The sequence below is a fragment of the Ursus maritimus genome, unplaced genomic scaffold (genome assembly GCF_017311325.1).
Source record: "Ursus maritimus isolate PB19 unplaced genomic scaffold, ASM1731132v1 scaffold_25, whole genome shotgun sequence".
NCBI classification, from domain to species: domain Eukaryota; kingdom Metazoa; phylum Chordata; class Mammalia; order Carnivora; family Ursidae; genus Ursus; species Ursus maritimus.
The window spans coordinates 11106713-11131454 of NW_024425008.1; the positions used below are offsets into that span (position 1 = coordinate 11106713).

At 41.9% G+C, this 24742-nt stretch overlaps 3 protein-coding genes and 1 pseudogene across 7 annotated transcripts in view; 3 read left to right on the top strand and 1 right to left on the bottom strand.

The window, feature by feature from the left end:
• CPSF2 (cleavage and polyadenylation specific factor 2) overlaps positions 1 to 5423 on the bottom strand; it is a 35303-nt gene extending 29880 nt beyond the window's left edge. The window contains exons 1-2 of the mRNA XM_008698489.2: positions 5261 to 5423; positions 1895 to 1956 (exon numbers count right to left, since the gene is read on the bottom strand). The gene's annotated coding sequence lies outside the window, so the exon portion shown is untranslated. The remainder of the gene's footprint in view (positions 1 to 1894; positions 1957 to 5260) is intronic.
• Positions 4688 to 11562, top strand: NDUFB1 (NADH:ubiquinone oxidoreductase subunit B1). Its single transcript, XM_040641248.1, has 4 exons — positions 4688 to 4748; positions 5575 to 5748; positions 10371 to 10515; positions 11453 to 11562. The coding sequence occupies exons 1-4, from the start codon at positions 4688 to 4690 to the stop codon at positions 11487 to 11489; spliced, it is 417 nt and encodes a 138-aa protein (XP_040497182.1). The 3' UTR covers positions 11490 to 11562.
• LOC121105330 lies at positions 9640 to 9768 on the top strand (annotated as a pseudogene).
• Positions 11563 to 15485: 3923 nt separating the features above from the next.
• Positions 15486 to 24742, top strand: part of ATXN3 (ataxin 3) — a 36636-nt gene continuing 27379 nt past the window's right edge. For all 5 annotated transcript variants that reach the window (XR_005837647.1, XR_005837645.1, XR_005837646.1 and 2 more), the window contains exons 1-3: positions 15486 to 15582; positions 22937 to 23101; positions 23331 to 23375. Coding sequence is in view for 2 of the 5 variants with exons in the window: in XM_040641514.1 (XP_040497448.1) it covers positions 15559 to 15582; positions 22937 to 23101; positions 23331 to 23375 (234 nt within the window). In the remaining 3 variants the exon portion in view is untranslated. The remainder of the gene's footprint in view (positions 15583 to 22936; positions 23102 to 23330; positions 23376 to 24742) is intronic.

Here is a 24742-nt window from a genome sequence, read left to right on the forward strand (position 1 = left end):
AGCACTACCCACCAATCTGAGTTTTTGTAGTAGGCTATCTCGGAGACTGATTTCACATTGCCCCTTCTCTGCTCAAGCATCATGCATCACTCCCTCCACTCTACTCTCAGCTGACAATCTCACCTCATTCTCAATTAGAAAACAAAGTCATCAGATAGTAACCCATTTTCCAATCCCAACTCTATTAACATATCTGCATGTACACTGTTGTGTCTCTGATTACATGGAAACAATAGCCCTGCCCTCATCCAAGGCCAGTCCCCAGGAGTACTCTGGATCCCACTCTCATTTTTTTACCTTCTAGAGGACTGAACCTCTTCAGTCATTCCCTTTTCCCTGCATCACCCATGAATCATTGATGTACCATTCTTATTAGCATACGCAGATCCTCCAGAATTTCCCAATTTAAAAGAACCCTCTCTTAATCCTACAATCCCCCGCAAGTACTTCATCATTTCTATGTTCCCCTTTCACAGCAAAAGTTCTCAGAATACGTGTCCACAAATGTGTCTCCACTTTCTTGCCTCCCATTCAGACTTGCAAAGCTGGCCTCTTTCTCCACCAGCCCACCAGAAGTGCTTTCACCAAGGTCACTGACCAACCTCTATGCAATTTAAGCCAATGGGCATTTACTTCTCTGGCCTCAACTGGGAGAAATCATAGCAGCATTCAGTAAAATTAAGTGTTCGGCTCACTTGAAATGCTCTCCTCCCTTGGCTTCTTTGTCAACCCTCTCCTGGTTTTCCTTGTATCAACCTGGTCACTCCCCCATCTCCTCTGATAGTTACGTTCTTTCTTCAACCTCTAAATGTGGCAGCGCTCTTCAGTAGGACTTTTTTTTCTTTCCAGGTAATCTCACCAGTTCCACAGCTATAAATACCATCTGATCTCTGATGGCATCATCCTTGAATCCTTCCTTTACTTTGTATCCCACATAATCTATCAGTAAGTGCTACATTTTTACCTCCATCCTAGTTCTCGAATTTTCTTCTATCTCCACTATCACTAAGATCTCTAGCTAGTTCCTATATTTTTTTCCCTGCCTCAAATTTATTCTGAGATGATTCTCTAACAACCCTAAAGTCCTTCCCTGTTACATCCTGTAACATCATTCCATTTCCTTCAAAATACTTACTGCTCTCTATACCTGCTATTTATTTACTTGCTTTGCCCACCCCCATCTCTCCTCCTCATCCCAGCACTAAATTATGGACTCCACATCTATTTTGGTCACAGTTATCCTCCAATGCCTCCATAGTGCCTAACACATAGTGGGAGGGTCAATAAAAGCTTCTTGAATGACTGAAGCATGGCAAGTGTCAAATGAGCTTTGGGCCCTTTCCACACCATTAACAGTTAGCTATTTATATGCACTTCCCCTTGCTTGGGAGAGCTCTCTTGAGTGCAAGACCAGGCTTGATCCATTTTTGTTTCCTTACTATATTAGCACATGTTTTAAACACACGACAGTTGTTCAGTAAAGAACTGATGAAACAAATAAGTTAAAATTAAAAATACATTGACTTGGCACGTTCCTATTTGTAAGGTATGAGAAATACAAAGATATTAATTCTCCATTTGATGAAAAACACTTGTAAATACAATTCTGGAAAGGATCTAAAAAAAATGCTCCCTGCCGAAAAGCTTTCTGTATGACAATTATATTAAAATGGCCTAAGAGAAACTCTGTTTTACCCAAATTCACCTTAACTTCCCCTTTCTTTACTTAGGTTATGAACTGAAAATACAAACGATCTTGCAGACAGAAGTGAATGAGTTCATGTTAAAGCTTTTTGCACACAGACCCAGATTTCAAGAGATGAAAAGATATTTTTAATATAATTGCTCATAACATACTAAAGTTGTATCTTTATTAGACACATTCATTACTTACTGATATCTCAGTTGTATATAGGATGAAACACCATGAATTCAAGGGAAGAGTTCTTTATAAATCTAAAAAATAAAGAAATGAGAGTGTGATGAATGTGGTATAGCAGATTTACCTCTGTTTTTAATTACGGTGTTTAACTTCTATGTCTTGCCATAAGATGAACACCATGAGCAGCAGCAAGTAGTATAATAAATGGTCCTTAAAGAAATTTGTCATAATTTTAGGAAGCCAAAGCTTACATAAAAAAAAGATAATAAAAGGATAATAAAAGACAAAAATAATAATGTACCAAATTGGTCATAATCAGGAGTTAAATATGCAGTTTAGGAAGTAAGATTTTAAAAACTGACATTAGCTTATGTTACTGAGAATCATAAAAGAGGTGGGATCTTAAATTACTTGTTAAGGATTAGAAGGACCTGAGTAGAGAGAGACAAAAAGAAAAGGAATTCAAAACAGGGGAATGACATGATCAAAGGCACATGAAAACTGACAAGAGGTTTAGTGGAAAAATCAGCTGGGCACACTTTCATATAAGCAAAAAATGAAAGAAAAGGCCTAATGAATAGAAAAGGGCCACATAATGGAAGGTCTTGGACTCTGGACCTAGTTCTTCAGGCAACAGAGAAACATTTTAAGATCCATTACAAAGTAAGATGATATAAGACAGGAAATTCTGTATATTAGGAAAATTAGCTGGTGTGTATGATTGATTAGATAAGACAGAGAAAGGAGATAAAAAGGAAGAGTATTTAGCAGACCACTTCCTCCTTCCAACTTTGCTGGTTCTATTTAAAAACTAAATTCCTTTAGCCTCAAATATACTTTAGAATTCTATGACATGATTTCATTAGTCCTTATCTAAGTAACCAAGGCTTGAAACGCTACATTTGATTCCTTCCTTACTTCTTCTTCTTGAAGTCTGTTACCAACTCCTGATTATTTTTTCTTCAAAATGCCTCACCTATGTATCATCCCCTTTCCCTTCCTACCACCAGTACCTTAAAGTAGGGCCTCATTGGCTTATATTTGGGTTTCCCTGTTTCTCTTCCTCCATCCTTTCCTCCCTTCGTCTCAACCTAAACATTACTGTCAGATTAATCTTTTAAAACACCCCTCCACATATTAACCCTTGCTCAGAAATCTCTGAAGGCTTCTTACTGCTTGAAAAAACAAAACCCTGAATGTCTTAACTGGAATGGAAGGCACCAGCAAGCTGCTCTGACATCACTGCTCACCACTGCCTCAAGGCCCAGCTCAAACCGCATCTCCTTAAAAAATTCCTTTATCTAGTGTAGACTAGTCTAGATTACATTGGCTCTGCCCAACAAAAATATAACGCAAGCCATGAATGTAATTAAAAATTTTCTCATAGCCACATTGAAAAGCTTTACAGGTGAAATTAATTTTAATATACTTTATTTAACCCAACATATTCAAAATATTATCATTTCAGTATGCAACCATGATTAATTATTGAGATATTTTACATCACTTTTCATACCACATCTTTGAAATCCAGTGTGTATTTTATATTTTCAGCACATCTCCAATCAATCTAACCACAATTTCAAGTGCTCAACAGCTACCTGCAGCTTGTGGCCACTGTAACAGCACAAACTAGACTCTAAAATCAATGCTTTGTACTGCACAGCCTTGTGCTCTGCCACTCCTTAAGGTGCAAGTTGGCACCATTCTATTTGTATGTACATATCTTAGGCTTGATTTTAATGATATCACCAACCTAAAGTTAGTCTCCTGGACCAAAAACTCTGAAGTCACCCTCCGTCCACCAAACTGCTGCCGTCCGTTGAATCCTAATTGACATTTCAGAAACATCTCTCACACCCTTCACAATCCTATTTCAATTGAGGCAATCTTTACCTTATCTCAATAGCTACAATTTCCTTTCATCTAGTTTTCCTGTGTTCCAAATTGATCCTCCATACAGCTGTCAGAGACCACCCTGAAAAAACAAATATACTCATGCCCTTTCTTTGTGCAAAGTATGCACCTTCCAACAAATCAATCTAAACTCCTCAGCTGGAAATCAAGGTCCTTCACAAGCTGTTCTCAATCTCCCTCTTCCTTCACCACCCACCCTTGTACTGCATGCTCAAGCACATTTATCTTCCCACTGTCCTTCAGTATGCCACAACTGCTCAAGTCTCTGCATCCAGGAGTGACCTTCTCCTGAGCCTCGTAAATTCCTTTTGACCCTTCAAGACCCAGCTGAAATATGTATTCCTTTATGAAGCTTTTTTGGTGGCCTCAGGAGGGTTTTTTTATTTTTCACCTAGCACAAACTGAGCACCAAGAATATTTGCTGAATGGATGCTGAATGTATAGGCGAAGGGCAAAAGCGATCATCTTTGTATCGCCAAATTCAAGCACAGCACTCAAAGCAACATACGTGTGTGCTTAAAGAATGAACCCGAACCAGATCATCAATTCCTTCCTGACAGATACTACTTCATCTCCATTACTTCTTAGGGTTACTTGCTCTCTCAATAATGACCTTGCCTGTTGGTGACAGCTAAAGGGAACTATGCAAAATCCAAGGGAAAACGAAGGAATCTAGGTTGGCCCTCGAGCTCACGGAGTCCAAAAAGTCTCTTCCTGGTCAGTTCGGAAGAGAACTGCTTTCGTTAAAAAAATCACAGGGGTTGTAAGATAAAAAATTAGGGGATGGGCAATTGATAACTCATGTTCGGCTGGTGACAGGAGGCCAGACGTGCCGGGGTTAAGGCTAGTCTGACCTCCTGTTTACTTAAGAGCAAGTAAAACAGAGTGATGGAAGCGCTGGAAGGCAAAGGGGGGCTGGAGGGCTGGGGCGCGGGGAGCAACGGGGGGAGTGGGAGAAGCGGAAGGCAGAGACCATTTTAATAAGGCACGGTAACATCTTAAAAGGTCCCTGAAATCGACTAAGAAAAAAAGAACGCCTACTTTGTGCCCAGTGTTTGGCAGCCTCGTGGTCTCTGAGGCCAAGACAACGGAAGACCCCCAGCGAGGAGGCTAAAAACACGTCAACCACGAGGGCCAAAGGCGCCAAAGCTAGCGTCGGATTAACTCCTCCAGCGCCGAGACTGAAAGGTCACCGGGAATCAGCAAAAAAGACGGAAGGAGAACCCAGGAGTGAATCGTACGGACTGCCACAAAGGCCGGGAGCTTTAGACCCACGGAGAAATCACTTCTCTCTCCCTCGATAAGCACTTCTGCCAGGCCCGGCCAGGACAGTCGCCGCCGAAACCCCAGGAGCACATGCCCAGAGCAGACCCGGACAAGGTGGAGCCAGGGTCTCCCTGAGGGCCGAGGACGCCCCCTCCCCCATCCAAAGCCTCACTCCTTTCCTCCTCCCTCACTTGCCTCGTCCGTCCTCCCCCAACGCCGTCCACTGCCCTTCCCAACCCCTAGTCGAATCCAGGTTCAAGAGCGAGAAAAGTTGATGCTCGCTCAGCAGCACCCGTGACGACCAGCCAGCAGAATCCCCCCGATGGCGGCCGCCATTTTGAAACTGGAGGCGAGACTCTGAGGCGGGGAAGGCCCAGGACGATACCATCTTCCGGGGGGGGTGGGGACGAACCTGTGGGAAGGAGATGGCACTTACGACAATAAGTCTCGTCACCTTGAGCCGAAGTCTTATTTTTAAAAAATTTATAATGCGTGAAAGCTAAAGTAAGTACGGGAAGAGTCCAACATTGAAAGGAAGAAGAGGTATGGTTTCCCAGCGACACCCCTGTCTTCGAGCGGGCGTGGCGAATGGCAGGTCCCAAGGCCGCAGCTTCCGCCGGCGCAGGTGGTCGGGCTCGTCGCTGCCCTTGGTCGTGGGGTCGCTTTTGGCACCAAGGGCGCAGGTGGGTCCGGGGTCCAGGACGGCCCGAGGCACCGCGGGTCTCCGTTGTGCCTAGGGTCCACCTCTAGGGAAGCCCTCGGCGGCCGTGTCTGTAGGCGAGGGGTGGTCCGGGCCCCTCCGGAGCGTGCGAGCGGTGGAGAGGGAAATGGGGGTTTCTTCCCGTGGACAGCTGGGCTCACGTTTCGCACCTGGCGTCTTTTGGAAAGGGTAGTGGGAGGATGTGGTTATTGGAAAACGGCTTTAGGGATCACCCGGTGACCGCTCCTGGCCGGACCGGAGAGGAGACAGGCCGAGATCACGCTCCTAGGTAGGAAGGAAGGAGCGAGCATCACAGATTGGTCCAAGTTTCAGCATTCTGTCTCCTAGTTGCTCAGGGTTGGAAACTAACCTCTTCCAAATCGCAAACCCTCTTGAGCCGACCATCCCACACAAAAAAATAATTTTTAAAAACGTAATATTTAATTTGTACTAGGTTATCAAGACACGGCGCCAGACCTCAAGGAGTTAGTTTCTCCATGCATCCAGCACTGCTTTTCATAGATGATATGTGTTGTTCCAAAAAAAAAAAAAAAAGTCGATCTAAAATGCTGTAGGGACCAATTAGAGATTAGGACTTAATTTTGGAAGTATCTATTCATCTACATTTTACAACATGAATTGACTTACAAAAATACTAGATACAGTTTTCTTTTAGAAGTTAGGCGGGAAAAATTGGGTTGAAGAAAAAGTAATGTTAGGAAAAATAATGCTGAGTGAGGTCAGTCTAAAAGTTTACCTCTACAGTTAACCTTAACAGACAATAAAACACAAATGGCTTGGACCAAGAAGGCGGACTGCCTGAGTGTTAATCCCCGCTCAGTCACTTACTGCATCTGTGACCTTAGGCAAGTCGATTGCCCCCGGATTTCCTTATCTGAAAAAAATATGCCTACCTCATTGGGGACATTAGTGAATACACACATAATATTGTGAAGATTACATGAGTCAGTGATTATGAAAAGCAGGAAGAACTGTACCTGACAGTTCTGTAAGAGCTCTTTCTAGAGCTAGGCAAAAAATTTGGAACATATTGGTAACAAAGGATGGGTGATCAGTTGCGTGATTCCTTGAGTCCATAAGATAAAAACTAACTAGTTTTTGTTAAGAATACCATAGCAAGTCCCAGTTCTGAAGTAAAAGAAGGATTTTTCATGAGTCTTATAAAGAAGACACTAATGGGGCGCCTGGGTGGCTCAGTCATTTGAGCATCTGACTCTTGATTGCGGCTCAGGTCATGATCTCAGGGTCATGAGATGGTGCCCCACATCTGTGCTGAGCATGGAGCCTGCTTAAGATTCTCTCTTTCTCTCTCACTTTGCTCCCTGCCCCCTCAAAAAGAAAGTAGACACTGATAGGTACAGTGCCCTCATGGGCACCCATGTGGATGTCATTCTTCATCCAAACCTCGGCTTGTTTCATTGTATCTTGTCCTAGGATCTCACTGCCCTTTGTCCATCAGATAAAGCCCCCTATGGTCTTGGGCTCATGACTAGAGCTTGTCTATACTCCCCCTCCTATACATTCTCCAGGAAATCGTTCTAGCTCACCTTAGGTCCATAAATCTTTGTCCTCCCCAGTCATTCACTCACAGTGAAATACAGAGGACAAATTATATTCAATGCCACTGCTCCCAAAATCCATTAAATAGATTATACAAGTGTAATATGAAATGTCTCTGGGACTAAGATTTGTCATTTACCTGTTAGTGATGGAATCATGGTGGCTAAACCCAACTCTGGATTTTGAATATACCGAATCCTTTTATCTCTCAGTCTTCCCCTGCAGAATGTATGTAAGAGCCTATGTGCAGCCAGAGTCTCAGGGGCTTATGTCAGACCTCTTCTCAGATTCTCAGAGTAAAGCCAGACAAAAGTAGCTGCTTGCCCTGTTGGAAGAATGCCAACAATAATGGCTTATAGCCCACAGGTGGCCATGGGCTTCTTTAGAACAGTCTTGGACTTAGTCAGCAAGCACTTCTGTTTTTGGTTAAAATACAGAGAGTATCTGACTCACCTGTGCTGAGGGTTAGGCTTGACCCCTCTTAAGAAATGTGAGGAACTTGAGGACAGGTGACAGAATACATGACCATTTGACTTCTAGAGACCTGTATTGTCTAGTATTGTGCAGTTTCGTGCTTTCAAAGTTACATTAGTTGATTAAGGCATGTATTGTTCCTATGCTTGACTGGCTCAAGTTTATTAAACAAGTAAGTGGCTAATTTGGTGGGTACTTGGTTAGATTCACAAAAAGTGCTTCAGAATCTAAATGCAAGTAATGTTACTTAGGGAAGGCACAGTGCTAAGAGAGCCGCCATTTCCTAGGAAATAAGGTTGCCCAAAACTATTTGCATCAAATCAGCTAACGAGTTCTTTGAACTGTAGGTTTTTCCAATCCCACCAGGGAGGACCAAAAGTCCCTATTTTGTTTGTTTTAAAGATTTATTTATTTGAGTGCGAACGTGAGTTGAGGGGGGCAGATGGAGAGAATCTTGAAGCAGACTCCCCGCTAAGTGGGGAGCCCCACCTGGGACCTGATCCCACAACTCATGAGATCATAAACTGAGCCAAAACCAAGAGCCCAACACTCAACTGACTGAGCCACCCAGCACCCCCACCCCCCACCCCCCCGCCGGCCACCGAGAAGTCCCTGTTTTGATAAAGGCTCCCCAGATGCTTTTGATATACAGTCAGGTTTGAGAATTCCAGCTGCGACAGTAGACTAAAACTTTAATGAATCCCTAAACTATAAGTTACATATTTTAAATAACTTGGTAACTTTACATAATTTTCCAGACTGGTGATATTCAGACCAAAACCTGCTGTATGTAATATTGCACTTTAGCAAACAGAGTATTCCATAATTGCGCAACTATTAACTTCATGGTCATTTTCTAGCCCAGTGCCTTTAGATCGTGATGAAGGTTGAGAAAAAAGATTTGAAGTGTTTAAGTGTGAGAACCAGTGCCTTAGGAGAGGCAGGAATCTGTCTACCTAACCCTAGCACAGTTCAGCGCTGAGCAGTTTTGTTGGCAGTACTGTATTCTCTTACCAGGGTGTTGTCATATGCCTTCTCAGCCATTGTATATGATGTATTCATCTTAGATTGATGTGTTGGCAGATGTATTTTGATTTCATCTTTAGGTACAAATTTTTTGCAGAAACTGACAATTCAACTATGTATTTTTTAGTTAAGGCAAATTTATTTTCCATATGGTGACTTCTAGTTCTATTCCTCCTCCTCTACCTTTTAGAAACCCTTAGAACTTAAAAGCCCTTAAGTACCATAAATATCAATTCGAGAAGAGGTCTTTTATTTATTTTTTTTATTTTATTTTTTTTAAGATTTTATTTATTAATTTGACAGAGAGAAACAGCCAGCGAGAGAGGGAACACAAGCAGGGGGAGTGGGAGAGGAAGAAGCAGGCTCCCAGCGGAGGAGCCTGATGTGGGGCTCGATCCTGCAATGCCGGGATCACGCCCTGGGCCAAAGGCAGATGCTTAACGACTGCGCCACGCAGGCGCCCCAAGAAGAGGTCTTTTAGAGAGGTATTGAGATCTAATAGAAAAAGATCTTTGGAGCAAAGCTGAGCTTGAATTCCAGCTCTGTACCTCATACCTGTTTAGGTTAAGCAGTTTTCTAGTCTATAAAATGAGGATAATAATAGTTATTTCATGTTATATATAAGATTATATGATGGCTCTGGTACCTAGTAGTCATTCTATAAAAGTAAATTCCTTTCTGCCCCTATCTTTTGTAAAATCTTTGAATTGATATTGAGATCTACCATGACGTTGTTGAATGCGGTTGTTTTTTAAAATTTCTCTCATTTCCTTTCCTTTCAAAATTAGTTTTCAGCTTTGTGCATTAGCAGTATTGTAGCTAATGATGTTTCTCTGAGTCACAATTACTACTAATTGAAAAATTAGTTGTCAATAATGATAGCTTAACTAAAGAAGTCTGCTTTTGGCATAATAGTATAATTATGTTTTAGCATTGTAAGAGGCTCTAAAATATTTTACACATGTGTAAAAGTTAAATTAATAGTAGGAGGTACAAATATTCAGCTTCTGCAGGTAGAATTTTTTTATACTCTCCATTTTGCTGTAGTATACCATATCAGATCACTAGTGGAGCTAGGAAGAAAAGTTAATAAATTGATGTTAGTGCACTGCAATTTTTTTTTTTTTAAGATTTTATTTATTTATTTGACAGAGAGAGAGCGAGAGGGAACACAGCAGGGGAAGTGGGAGAGGAAGAAGCAGGCTCCCAGGGGAGGAGCCTGATGCGGGGCTCAATCCCAGAACGCCGAGATCACGCCCTGAGCCGAAGGCAGACAATTAACGACTGAGCCACGCAGGCGCCCCAGTGCAGTACAATTTTTATACTAATCACCATCACCTGTATAATTGTCATCAAGTATATTTTAAGTTGTACACTACATTCCGATGCCAGGCAAATTTGAAGAGGCTTACTATGCTTTTAACATCTGTCTCCTATATTCAAGGCTATCTTCCTGTTTCAGATGCAATTTCACAAGATATTTCAAAGGCAGTTATATTTCTTATAATCTTTTTTTTCCCCTAGCACTCAAGATGAATGTAATTCAGATTTTTCGTGACCACTGGGTACATATACTTGTGCCTATGGGGTTTGTCCTTGGATGTTATCTAGACAGAAAGAATGATGAAAAGCTGACTGCCTTCCGGAACAAGAGTTTGTTGTTTAAAAGGTTAGTTTGTACAATTTTTTTAAACGAACAATTAACCATCTTTTGGAAATAATTCCTTTTAATATCCTATGTGCCAAAAATAAACAGAAGGGGTAAATTTTCCCCCAAGGACTTATATTTAAGTTATATTATTTTGCAGCATTAGTTGTTTAATCCTTCTACAAAACTGTATGGTTACCTTGGGAATGCCAACAAGTCTTCAGTTTATGAACAGGCTATTTCAAATGTTTGAATTGGGGGGTGGGGAGGATTCAAGGTACACTGTAATACAGAAACAAAGTTTTAAACCAGCTCACCAAAGCCTTTAATATAGCTTTCACATATTATCATATATTATCTTGCTTAAGCCAGGCTGTAGCTGAAATCTATGGTACTAATAGTGGCTTGGTGCTGTATTCACCACAACACTGCTTGAGAGCTTTAGAAGTGGTGGGTGAGTGATCAGAAGGCAGCTGGCAGCTGCCTGGTTCCACTGTGTCTCTGGAGATGGCTCTTTGGGCAGCAGAGTTAGTTAGCACGATAGGGGTCTGCCACTGGCTGTGCAGCTAGGTGGGAAGAAGCTCAAGGGATCAGAGGCTTGAGCAACGTTCATCGTCATTCACTGGAAAGGAGGTTTATAGTTAAGGATTTCCAGAAAGATAAAATTAATCAGAAAGGGTTTAGAAAACCTCAAATGAACTCATTGAGAGGATAATAGCTTTCACACAGACTAAGAAATTGCAGTTCCTTAATCTGGAAAAATGAAATCGAAGGGATGGTAAAAGTTTAAAATCGTGAGAGAATAGAATGAGTATGTTGAGTCTATATAAAAATTTTAATGGGTCAATTTAATAGAATATAAAATATTGAATTCCTACTCTTCTGACTCTTCTCTCCCCCCCCCCATAAAAGTTTAATCTGTACTTTTTCCTTTCCTTCCTTTTTAATTTCCACACAGGGAATTGAGACCCAGTGAAGAAGTTACCTGGAAGTAAAGGCCGTGACTGAATTACAGAATGTTCACATTTTAAAAATTAGGAGAGAAATAAAAACACATTCATTATTTAATTTGAAGTGTGATTCTTTTTATGTCGAGGCAGTCTTCCACATTTCAAGTAATAGGCACACTTAGCTTAAAAATAATTATTGAATACTTGATTGTGTACATTGATGTTAAATTTACAATTAGCATTTCATTGTCTTTTTTTTTGAGACCATAGTACTATTAAATCATATAACCAATTTTTTCCTCAGATATTTTTCAGAATATTTTTTTCAAACTGTGTGCTTTAGACGGATGATACTAGCAGAAAATTTTAGTGACCTTGAGTTTGGCAAAGATCTCTTAAATGCAAGACATAAAGCATGAACTAGTTTTAAAAAATTTTGTTCTTCAGAAGACATTTATGAAAATGAAAATGCAGCCATAAATTGGGAGAAAGCATTTGCAAAATGTAATATACAACAAAGAACTTATATCTAGAAAATGTAAAGAACCCTTATGACTTAAAAAAAATTATTCATTTATTTAAGTAACCTCTACACCCAGTGTGGGGCTCAAATTCACCATCCTGAGATCAAGAGTCAAGAGCTTTTCCAACTGAGCCAGTCAGGCGCCCAAACCCAGTTTTTTAAATGAGCAAAAGAATTTTAAGATTTTATTCATTTATTTGAGAGAGAACACAAGCAGGGGCAGTGGGAGCCAGAGAAGCAGGCTCCTTGATCAGGGAGCCCAATGCATGGCCTGATTCCAGGACCCAGGGATCATGACCTGAGCCAAAGATTAATGGACTGAGCCACCCAGGCACCCCTAAGCAAAAGGTTTTAATAGACACTTCACAAAAAAAGATAGGACGATGGTAAATAAAGCACATGAAAAGCCTCCCAACATCAGTAGTCATTAGGGAAATGCAAATTTAAGCCACAATGAGATACCACTACACACCTATTAGAGTGGTTAAAATCAAAAGACTGATCCTATTCCCAGTGTTGGCAAGGGTGCAGAGCAACTGGACCTCACACACGGCTGGCAGGAATGTAAAATGTAGCAGCCAGGAGTTGTACCACTTTGGAAATCAGTTTGGCAGTTTCAAATGAAAATAACACCTCCCGTGTGACCCAGCCATTCCACTCTGAGGCATTGGTCCAATATAAAGAAAGCGTATGTTCACACAAATACTTACATGAATGTTCGTAGCAGATTAATTTGTAATAGCCAAAAATTAGAGCTAACCCAAATGTACATCAACAAATAGATAAATTGTGTTAAATCCATACAGTGGAATACTACTCAGCATTAAAAAAGGAATGCTCTATTGCTGATGACATTGATGAATTTCAAAATAATTATCCCGGATGAAAGAACCCAGACAGACAGCACACACTTTATGGTTCCATTTATATAAAATGTTAGACACACTATAAACTATAGTAACAAATTAGGGGTTGCCTGGAGGAGCAAGGTCCAGAAAGGGGTTAGAGGTAAGAATTACAAGGGGGCACAAGGGAATTTTGGAGTATAGTTTTCCATTTTTTTTGCTTGTGATGGTTCCATGTAGGCATTCATGTCATCTGTTGTATTCAACTACCTCATCTCAGAAAACAGTTCAGGTAATACTGAATTTAGGAGAAGTAAAATTAGAATAAAATACTCCCTAACTGTCACTGATCGGGTCTTTGCCAATGTAATTAGTTAAAGATCTCCATATGAAATCACCCTGGGTTAGGGTAGGACCTAATTCCAATCATTGGTACTTATAAGAGCAGAGGACAGAGACACAGAAGAAAAAGGCCACATGAAAACCAAAGCCAATGCTGGAGTTCTGCAACCACAAGCCAACTAGTGACAGGAGCCTCTAGAAGCTGGAAGAAGTGAGAAAAGGATTCTCCCTGTGACCATGGAGCATGGCCCTGCTGACACCTTGGTTTCTGACTTCTGGCCTCGAGAATAGTGAGAGAATAAATTTCTGTTGTTTTTTAGCCACCATGTTTGTGATAATTTGCTGCAGCAGCCATAGAAAATGAATACAAGCACATTTTTTTCTGAATAATACATCAAATAGTTTAAAAATCAAGAATAAAACTGTATACAGTGAAAAGTCTCGCTCTCATCCCTGTCTCCTATTTGCCTAGTTCTCTTCCCATCTCAAACATGTACATAACCTCTGGGTTTCCTGTATATTCTTCCAGAGATTTGTAATATATACGAACAAAAAAAAATAGATACACGTTTCTGTACACACACGCTTTCTTTAAAAATAAATCAGGAAAAAATGGTTTGCATATTTTTTCACTTCGTGAGACCATAATTTGTTTCCCCAGTAAGGCCACAGTTCCTTAAGAACATACATGGACTGTTTCCCCAGTACAGGAGTGAGGACTGCATGCAGGGGCATTCAGTAAAGGGTAACTAAATCCTACCCTTGAGCACCTGGTCTTCACTGGTACTCTCCATTTCCTTATCTCCTGCTGCCCTCTTTTGTTCCTCTGAGCCTGCACTTACCAAACTCCCCAGTTGTCTCCATAGCAACACAATTTAGTGGACTCCTGTAAGTCCTTATGTTCCTAGACCTCCTGACAGCAACTAACATGGATTCGTGAAACGTTGCCTTCTCAGGGCTTTGATAATTTTACAGTCTCCCACTTTTCCTCTCTTCTCCTTGATCATTCCTTCTCTATCCTCAAGGTTCTGATCTAGATCCTCTTTTCAATCTCTTCCTTTTCCCCTAGGTGACTTTATTCACTTCTGTGAATCACTCCCCATTCTACAGCAAAACCAAGCCCCTGAACTCCGGACCATTTATATAGAAAGATAGATTATCTCCACTCATTACTTGTCTTACATATCATAGGTATTTCCCAAACCCTGCCCCTTCCTCCAGTATTCCCTATCTAAGTGAATAGTATTCCTGCCACAGTGGCTGCCTAGGGCAGAAACCCAGACATTATCCCTAACAATTCTGTGTCCCTCTCTTTCCACTCTCACCAAGTTCTACTGAGTCTCCCCACTTCCTAATTATCTCTCAAAATGGCCTCCTCTCCAGTGCAAGTCATCACTCTAGCCCAAACACCATCATCTCTCCCAAGATTCCTTCCACAGCATCAGCTCTTTTCTGCAGCTAGAGCGATCTTAATAAAATGCAAATCTGAGCGTCTCTTCTTTAAAAACTTTATATAACTCCCCAACTGTCTTTAACAAGCATACCTTCCTTAACCTAATTTCAAGGTGCAAAATCCGCTTCTTTCCTACTCCTTCAGCTTCATCAAACCCCGTCACCCACTTTACTGGACTTTTCAGTTCCCCCAACTCACGCCTCCTCTTCAGGGTCAGAACGCAGACAGTAACAAGGTGTCTGGATTTGGACCCCAGCAAGGGCAACTCACTAGTTGACCTTAGACACGGTTCTTCTCTTAACCTCCCTGCTCATCAGTGTCCTCATGTGTAAAACGGGGATCATAACAACACCTACATCAAAGATGGTTATATTAAATTCGTTAATATATGCAAAGTAGTTCAAAAAGAATGCCTAACCTACAGTAAGCTCTATATAAATATTAATTACATTTTTACACAAGCGCTAGGTGTTGGGGGATGCAATGATGTCTTAATCAGGCTTTCAGTGGGGGAGGAAGGGAAAAATATTAAATAATTACATGCAGATATGATGAGCAGACAATACAAAGTGGAGAACATACAAGAACATAGAACCCAGGTGCTCCTTATCCAGACCCCTTAATAGCCTAAAAATCCATAGCAATGGGTGGGAAGCAGAGATGTTCCTCCAGACGGTAGGTGGCGCTGCAACCCCGCCCCCCCGCCGGCCGGATAAAGGGATATGGGAGGACGCGCTACAAAGGTCACGTGTGCTCGCATTTACCGCCCCGGCGTTCACTCGCTCTTCGTTCCACGTGATTCATATCCTCCGGGATGATTGGTCTGTACGAGTCACGTGGGCAGGGGCGGCTCGAGGCGGGGCGGGGCAGGGTGGGAGGAGGGGTGGGGCCGAGGGGCGGGGCTGGAGGGGGTGGTTCGGCGCGGGGGCCGTTGGCTCCAGACAAATAAACATGGAGTCCATCTTCCACGAGAAAGTAAGTGTCCGCGTTCGGTGGTGATCTGTCTGCTGTGCCGTGGCTGCGGTGGGGCGTGGTACCTCCTCCTCCTGGAGCGCTGGCGGGGGCCCGAGTCGCCCCCATCCCAGTCTTGCCGGGCGGAGTAGCTTGATAGGAAGAGGAGCTTCACCGACTCCCCCACCGCACCCAGTGCCCCAGAGGCCGGTGCCCGAGGAGTCCCGGGCCGGGGACGCCGGCGAGCTGGAAGGGAGTGAAGCAGGGCCGGAGGCGCCGTGGGGCACGGGAGAGGGGTGCCACCGAATGCGTTAGCTTTTGCGCTTCCCCTCCACTTTCCGTGGGATTCGTTCTCCAGTCCCTTCTCCTCCACTCTCCCTAGGTTTCTAGCTAGTCACCTCTTGGACAAGTCCCTCGACCCTTCCCAACTCCACCCCACACCCCAGTCCTACTCCTGGCAGAATTAACTTTTCCTTCTCTGGGCTCCTCAATTCGATATTGGAACCTCCCATACACTTAGATCTCTGGGGTTGTGTTCTCGTCCTCCTGCACTGGGTCCAGGAGCCTCCCGAGGGCGGGGTTCTTGGCTCGTCCCGTGTAGGGCCTGACACTTAAGGAAGTGAGGTAGGAAATCCTCCGCTCCCCTAAATAGGGAAGTCGTCACAAGAGTTTTTGTTACGGGATGTTTAGGTTTCGTTTCTTTTGGTAGTTGCATCTTTCCCGATCAGGAGGCCAGCTCTCTTATTAGGTATTAGGGGTGGACTGGAATAATTGTGTTGTGGTCCGCCTAGCGTTTGTCTTTTATTCTGGGATGACCACGCACTTGAAGATGCTGTTTGTGGCATGTGGAGAAACTCGTCTTCTCTCACATACAATAAACAAGCTGTTTGGGTGTGAGTGAAACCTTCCTCAGGACAACTTTGGCACATGATATGTTGTTTCATAATAGTTTCATGTTTGGAAAGGGTTGTTGGTGAGGCTATTATTTAGTAGGAGCAAAGGGGTTTTGTTTTGTTAAATACTTTTAAACGATCATTTATCCATTTAAAAAGTCACACAAGTCAAAGCCATCAAAGACAAAAAGAGGCACAGTGTAAATCTAAACAAATTGTTAAATGGGATGCTTTTCTTTATAGAAAATATTTTAGCACGTTTTGGCACTGGGGTAGACTGGTTTTTATGTGTGGGTAAGGACTCAGTGGTATAATTATCACTAATCTTTTGACTTGATTGACATGATTTATGAATCTTGGACAAGAGAAATTTAGTTGCTTGGCTAAGGAGACTGGATGAAGAGAACCCTACATATACATATTTTTATTACTATTTTTCAAAAGCTTTAGGGTAGGATCAGATGTTTCAAATGGAAGATTTTAAACATTTCCACACCACTTCTTGAGATTCGGATAAGAAGCTGGGTGCTAGCCTCATAAAGGTGTACTTTCCTGAAAGAAGTCGCTACCAGGGATGCCTGGGTGCCTTGGACGGTTGAGTGTCTGTCTTTGTCTGGGGTTGTGATCCCAGGGTCCTGGGATCAAGTCCTGCATCAGGCTCCTTGCTCAGTGGGGATCCTGCTTCTCCCTCTGCCTCCCACTCCTCCTGCTTGTGCTCTCTCTCTCTCTTTGACAAATAAAAAAATAAAATCTTAAAAAAAAAAGTCACTATTAGCATCAGCCTCTAGGCTTAAAGATACTTAAAAAGTACAATTTACCTTTATCATCAACTTAAATGTACTTAATAGATGAGGCTGGTAAGATTTTTGGGGAATATTTCAAGAATGGAAAGCACCTGTAACCATAGGGCCCATTGTTAATCTCGTACACAGTCCATTTGGGGAATGTTTTAGCTTAATATGCCATGTTCTAGCACACTCCCTTCCCCTCTGCCACACACATTTAACCTTTGCTAGAGCCGGAAAACCAGCTTTGGTTCTAAGGAAGCTGTGTATATAGAGATACCTGCCTACAACAGGCCTTGCAACTACTTCCTCTTAGGATATTGGTTTCCCCATTTTCAGAGTTATCACTTTGAGTATCCTTTTTTAAGTTAGAATGTAAACTTAACAGTTGTTGGTGATCTGTCCCCAGTGCCTAAGATAGTGCCTGGCACATAGTAATTGCTCAATAAATATTTGAATGAATTGGGAGTTTCTTGAGCTTCTAAGATGTGTATGGTGCTATTTATCTAAAGTAAATAATCTTTCTGTAAATATTTTAGGCTTTGCAGGTTATATATGGCCTCTCATGTATTCATGTTTGTATGGGTGTGTTACCCAACCATCTATAATCATAAAAACCAGAGCGCCTGGGTAGCTCAGTCAGTTGAGCATCTGGCTCTTGGTTTCAGCTGAGGTCATGATCTCAGGGATTGTAGGGTCCAGGCCCGAGTGGGGCTCTGTACTGAGCACAGTGTCTGCCTCAGATTCTTTCTCCCTCTCCCCCCACCACCTCTTTCCCCCTCTTACACGCTCATGTGCGCCCACTCTGTCTCTGAAATAAATAAAAACATCTTTTAAAAAACAAAAATAAAATAAAATCATCAAAACCATTCTTAGCTACTGGAGCAGGTCATTTGGCTTCTAGGTTAGAGTTTGCCAACCCCTAACTTCGGTCCTCATACGAAATGGCCACTAACTGCTGGGTGTCTGGGTTTTTGTTTGGTTCTGGTGTCTGCTTTCTGTCATATTTGTTACCATTTCTGTTGCTGCCTGCTCTTGGTACAGTCACTCTGCCATCCCAATTGGTACTTTTAATGTCCTGTGAACTGAGAATGATAATCAGACTTGTTGGGATTGTGTTTAAAATTAATGAAAATACCTAAAAGATGCTGAGCTTTGACTCATTTTGCCCTTTGGTGATTGTTGGTTCCTAATTGTATTTAGGATATTTGAGGTTTAGGAATAACCAAATTCCAAATGAGTGGCTTGAGGAAGTAATAATATCACAGACTTGAAACTTCTGCCTGGGTTTGAATCCCAGCTCTGCCATTTACTACCCATACGATCTTGGGCAAGTTACTGATTATATCTCTCTGCTCCAGTTTCCTCCTCTCTGGTGTGAGGACAATAATGTGTCTGCCTCAGTTGGAAGCGCTTGGAATGCTTCCTGGCCAGCAGTATAGACTTGCTGGCTATTGTTACTCAGATGCTTGTGTTTGCTGAACCTCATAATCGGGGGTGAGACCTTATCATCACTGAGATGAAATGAAGATCTGCTAGGGTGATTGTGTGGCCCTTTAAGTTAGGCCATTTCTGAGCACACACCCTTAGGTTTATGCCTGGTTTCTGTTGTAATCTGTTGTAATCAGTAATATCTCTGGGAATTTGAACTGGTTGCAGGTTGGTCCTAAAGACTTTGGGGACAGTGAGGGAGTGATGTGGTTACAGTTACTATTTGTGGTTTTATAATATATCTTGGTAGGGGCACCTGGGTGGCTCAGTCGGTTAAGCATCTGCCTTCGACTCAGGTCATCATCTCAGTGTCCTGGGATTGAGCTCTCGTGGGGCTCCCTGCTCGGCAGGGTGTCTGCTTTTCCCTCTTCCTCTGCCCCATGCTTTCTCTCTCTCTCTCTCAAATAAATAAATAAAATCTTAAAAATAAAACAAAAGAGGGGCGCCTGGGTAGCTCAGTCGTTAAGCGTCTGCCTTCGGCTCAGGGTGTGATCCCGGGGTCCTGGGATCAAGCCCCACATCAGGCTCCTCTACTGGGAGCCTACTTCTTCCTCTCCCGCTCCTCCTGCTTGTATTCCCTCTCTCACTGGCTGTCTCTCTCTGTGTCAAATAAATAAATAAAATCTTTAAAAAAATAAAAATAAAATAAATAAAAAAATAAAATATCTTAGTAAAGCTGAACCTACAGTTTGTTCATCCTCTGATCCCAACACAATAAGTCTGAGCCTGAAATCATGGAATTTCGATACTGCTGAACTTTGACTATGGCACAGATAAACTTCTATCCAACTTTGGTTAAAGCTCCATGAGAAGGAGATGAGTGGGGATAAGTTGGGCGCAGGGAATGCATAATCTTAGGTGAGGCCATTGTACAGGTTTTTTTGGTTCTTAGAATTTGATTCATCTTGTGACTTTAAAAAATGATTTTAAATTTGGACAGAACAATTTGTTCTTTTCTTCCATTAAATCTTACTAGAAGTACAGAACTTGATATTTCATATAGCAGTACAGTTTTACTTAGACAAGGTTTGATTTTAAGTGCTTATTTTCTTGTATTTCAAAGGTTGTTTATAGAGACTTTCTTCAAAGTTTTTTATAGAGAGAATTTTAAGATTTTATTTGTTTGCTTATTTATTTATTTATTTATTTATTTATTTATTATAAGATTTAAAGAGAGACAGCACAAGCAGGGGAAGCTGCAGGCAAAGGGAGAAACAGGTTCCCCACTGAGCAAGGAGCTCAATATGGAGCTGGATCCCAGGACTCCGGGATCATGACCTGAGCCGAAGGCAGCTGCTTAACTGACTGAGCCACCCAGGCGCCCCTAGAGACAGAATTTTTAAACTAATAGTTGGAGTCATAATTTCAATATATGTATTAAATGTGATGACCATAGTTTGGGAGTACCAGCTGAGGCAGGTAGCCTGACAGCGGGACAGAAAATTTGCATTAGAAATGTTCCCAGAAAATCCAGTGTCTGATCACCATAGTAGGTAGCTTTTGATACATGAAATAGCTGTATCTTAGCAGAAGTCTTTTTGTTGTTATTTGAATTTTTTTAAGTGTAACAATCAGATGTTAGGGGCACACAGATGATTAGAGTACAGCTCAGTGAGGTCTCACAAAGTGAACACACATGTGTAAATAATTCTTAGACTCAGGTAACAGAACATTTACCTGCATTCTATAAGCTCCCCTTAGGCCCTCTTCCAGATACTCTCCCTCTGCCCCACCTTCACCCCTGCAAGGGTAATCACTATCCTGAATTCTGATATCATAGATTAGTTTTGCCTGTTTTTGAACTTTTTGTAAATAAAATCATATAGTGTGTACTCTTTTGAGTCTGTTTTTTTTTAAGATTTTATTTATTTAAAGGTAGAGAGTGTGAACAGGGGGAGGGGCAGAGGGAGAGGGAGAGAGAATCTCACGCAAGCTGTGCTGCGCTGCGCTCAGAGCCCGATGGAGGGCTCGATCCTATGACCCTGAGATCATGACCTGAGCTGAAATCAAGTTAGTTAAATGTAACTGAGTTACTCAGGTGCCCCTTGAATCTGTCTTCTTTAAGGCTGATTCATCCATATTGTTGCAGGTAGTTGTAGTTAATTCATTCTCATTGTCGTATAGTATTCTCTTGTGAATGTAACACAATTTACCCATTCTGCTGTGATGGGCATCTGGGTGATTTGGGTTGGGAACATTACGAATAGTTCTATGAACATTTTTATAGATGTCGTTTGATGAATGTATGTTTACATTTCTGTTGTTGGCATTATGCGCCTAGTATTGGAATTGCTAGATCATAGGGTTTGTATATGTTAAGCTTTAATAGATACTCCAGATAGTTTTCCAGAGTGGTTGTACTAATTTGCATGTCCACCAGTAGTATACAGTAGTTTTAATATGTCTAATCTCCAACATTTTAGCCAGTTTTGGAGAGTGTGTAGTAGTAACATACTGTGGTTTTAGTATATCATTCCCTGCTGGCTAATGAAGGGGAGCATCTGTTTGTGTTTTTTAGCCATTTGGCTATCTTCTTGTGAATACTTGTTTGTCTTGCCCATTTTTCAATAGAATGTTAGTAGGATGTCTATGTATCCCTTCAATTCACATTGTATTGTTCAGAGGGAGTTGCTTTCTGGCAGTAGGAATACAGTAGAAGGAAAAAAAGTAGAGACAAGGTCTCTGTCTCTCACGATGTGGCTGTGACTTGAGGGAGAGATTGTGTCTTTGGCTTCAGGCTACTTTTCCCTGTACCAAAATATGAAGATAAGCTTATCTCGGTCCCCTGTCTCACACTCAGACTGTCTCAATGCTCCCTTCCTATTCCGTTGCATACCTGTACCGTGTATTATTTTCAGAAGCTGATTTTTGTTCCTAGAAAATTAATTCATCAGGAAAAATATGTGTCTTGCAAGGTGTTGCTCTTTGGGGTCACCATCTATTGACTAACATAGCTCAGAACAAATTGCACAAGGTGAGACAGGCTGGGTTAAGGCATAGACTTTACTGGGGAAAGGGAGAACTTAGAGGGCCAGGGTTAGCAGGAGAAGGTAAGTGTTTTCATCTTCTGCCATCATCCCGCAGAGGGGTCTGTGTTCACAGGAAGGGATCTCATCCACCAGTGAATCTCCCTTCGTATGAGGCAAGCATGGGAGAGTGGCATCGTTGTGGGGAACAGGGTGATAAACTGCTCAGCGCCAGGCAGGTTGGATTTAGATTTGGGGTGCCAGTTGTGTGAGCCAGCTGCCCAGTACCTGAAGACCCTGGGGCGCGTGGGAAGTTGTACTCCCTCCACCACCCACGATAGGAAGCCGGTGATCCCGATGATCGCGTGGTTGCTTGGATGCAGCTCTCCTTGCTGGCTTGTCTGGAAGTGAGCTCCAAGGTGGTTTTTGGAAGTGTTGCTCGTTGTACCGTACTACATGCACATTTCGTGCAGGGGTCCTTGAAGAGAAGCTTGGCTCTGTTAGCTACGTCTTCCTTAACATCAAATGGGATCTTTCTTACCTGTATCAGTTCTTGAGATTCTTTTTTTTTTTTTTAAGATTTTTTATTTATTTATTTGACAGAGATAGAGACAGCCAGCGAGAGAGGGAACACAAGCAGGGGGAGTGGGAGAGGAAGAAGCAGGCTCATAGCAGAGGAGCCTGATGTGGGGCTCGATCCCACAACGCTGGGATCACGCCCTGAGCCGAAGGCAGACGCTTACCCGCTGTGCCACCCAGGCGCTCCGAGATTCTTTTGTTCATTGATTTCAAATTCCTTGAATAAGCATTTAGATTGAGTAGATTGTCTTGTTATAAGAATACAAATGTTCTAGGGATTAAAATTCCCTTTCAGCATTTTTAATTTGCACTGGAACCTTCAAAGATGTATGTATTGTAGGTATGAAAATGAGAGGTGCTAATGTCTTTTATAGAGCAGTTTCTAGTAAAGTATGAAATTTGGCATATCTGATAGAGAATGATATTTAACATAAATCATTCTTCAGTTTTTGATTGTATAGCTAAATAATTGTAGTTTCATTAGTGGTAAAATTATAAGTGTTAACAGTGAAAACTCTTGCCCTTATGTTAATCATTCTTCTCTAAAGCCGAAAAGGTTCAGTTTGGCTGCATTAAGTTAATGATTAAATTCCTCTTTAGAGGAAGCTACTGTACAAGTCTGTTTAACGAGTCACATTTGAATTTTTTCTTTTGGAAACGTTAGCAAGAAGGCTCACTTTGTGCTCAGCATTGCTTGAATAATCTGTTGCAAGGAGAATATTTTAGCCCTGTGGAATTATCTTCAATTGCACATCAGCTAGATGAAGAAGAGAGGATGAGAATGGCAGAAGGAGGAGTTACTAGCGAAGACTATCGCACATTTTTACAGGTACTGATTTTAAATTCACTAAATCGAGTTTTTTTTTTAATGTGGGTACTGTTTAGAAAAGGATGCACCATTTTTCCTATAGGGCTCTGACTTGTTAATTATAACTGTGCTCTTGACTGTATAAATGGGAACACACAAGATGTTATTTTAAATATGCACACTAATGACAGTTTTTATCCTTCTCTCCCACCCTCAACCCCCGCCTCAACTACCTATCCAAATTAAACAGCAGCCTTCTGGAAATATGGATGACAGTGGCTTTTTCTCTATTCAAGTAAGTAGTCACAAGCGTGTACTAAGGGTTGTTCATATCCCAGGCACTGTTCAAGCTGAGGATATGGTTGATGTGAATATCTTTTCACAGCCTTTCATGGTCACTGTAACGATAAAACCTTCAGAAATTCCTCCAATAGATAGTGTCTAAGAGTATAAGATTATTAAAAAAATTAAAATAAGCTATAGAGCACAAGGAAAAAAAACTGAAAAAAAGTCTAAGATTATACTCTAGAGTACTAGATTTTTATAGAGATAAACAGGAAAAATTAAGATTGTAGAACCTTCATATTACTTATTTTATTATTTTTTATTTTTTTTAAGTAGGCTCCACGCCCAGCCTGGATCCTAACGCGAGGCTTGAACTCACAACCCTGAGATCAAGACCTGAGTTGAGATCAAGAGTCAGACGCTTAACCGACTGAGCTACCCAAGCGCCCCAGAACCTTCATTTTTAGAGTAGGGCTTTTTGAAAGGAGACTATTTAATTTACATGTGGATGCTGATAACCATAATTCCAATAAGTCATAGTATTTCAAACTTACTACTTGTGTAAATTTGAGAAAATGCAACACCTTACTACCTTTCATTCAAATCCGCCTACCAGGATTGGATTCCTTTATTATGGTCTATGGCTTTTGCTTGTTTTCTTTTTTGAAACTTACGTCTCCCCTTGAATTCTGTGGGTGATTGTACATGTACTTGTGAGATCCTTTTATCTTATCTGTGGGTCTTTCATTCTGTTTCTGTCCTCTGGGAGGTGTGTCCAGAGTTCTCTCAGAACCTGTCTTGAGGAGCCTGTTTCTACACATACATGTGTTGCACTCCCCTGTGCTGTCCTGCTGGACTCCTCATCCAGCGGCATTTCCGCCCAGCGCTCCATGGTGCACTGCAGCTGGAGGAGGCCCTGGCAGGCCTGGCTCCCGGCACCCACCGTTGCCTGTGCGCGCAGTCCTGCTCTTGGTGCCGGCTTACGGGTGCCCAAGGCGTTGCGTTCACTTTGTGTCTGTGCTGGTACCTGGTTCATTTCCTGCTCGTTGGCTACCTTGGAGCGCAGAGAGTGAATTCTCACAAATCCTTTTGCTTTCTCACTTTGAAGTACTCAGGTTTGTTTCTTGTGGGGTTTTTTTTTCCCTCTACAGATTACAAACCCATGATAATAGAAGCTTAAATTCTGAAAGCTTCCATTTAAATTCCCAGGAAGAACTCCTTTTAACAGACAACATTTTTGTCACTACTGACATCCCAGGTAGCGAGTTGAATATACCTTTTCTAAAGCAGGACCCATAGCAGCCAAATTATCGCATGTATATATTGGACTAGTTTTAAGAATAGTACCCACTGTCTTTAAAAAAAAAAGGGGGGGGG

Excerpts from the sequence above, each read along its gene's own strand:
- NDUFB1 (XM_040641248.1), top strand. The coding sequence starts at position 4,688 with ATGGAAGCGCTGGAAGGCAAAGGGGGGCTGGAGGGCTGGGGCGCGGGG. Across the intron at positions 5,749-10,370 it reads TTTTGGCACCAAGGGCGCAG|CACTCAAGATGAATGTAATT; the intron begins GTGGGTCCGGGG and ends TTTTTCCCCTAG. Across the intron at positions 10,516-11,452 it reads AAGAGTTTGTTGTTTAAAAG|GGAATTGAGACCCAGTGAAG; the intron begins GTTAGTTTGTAC and ends ATTTCCACACAG.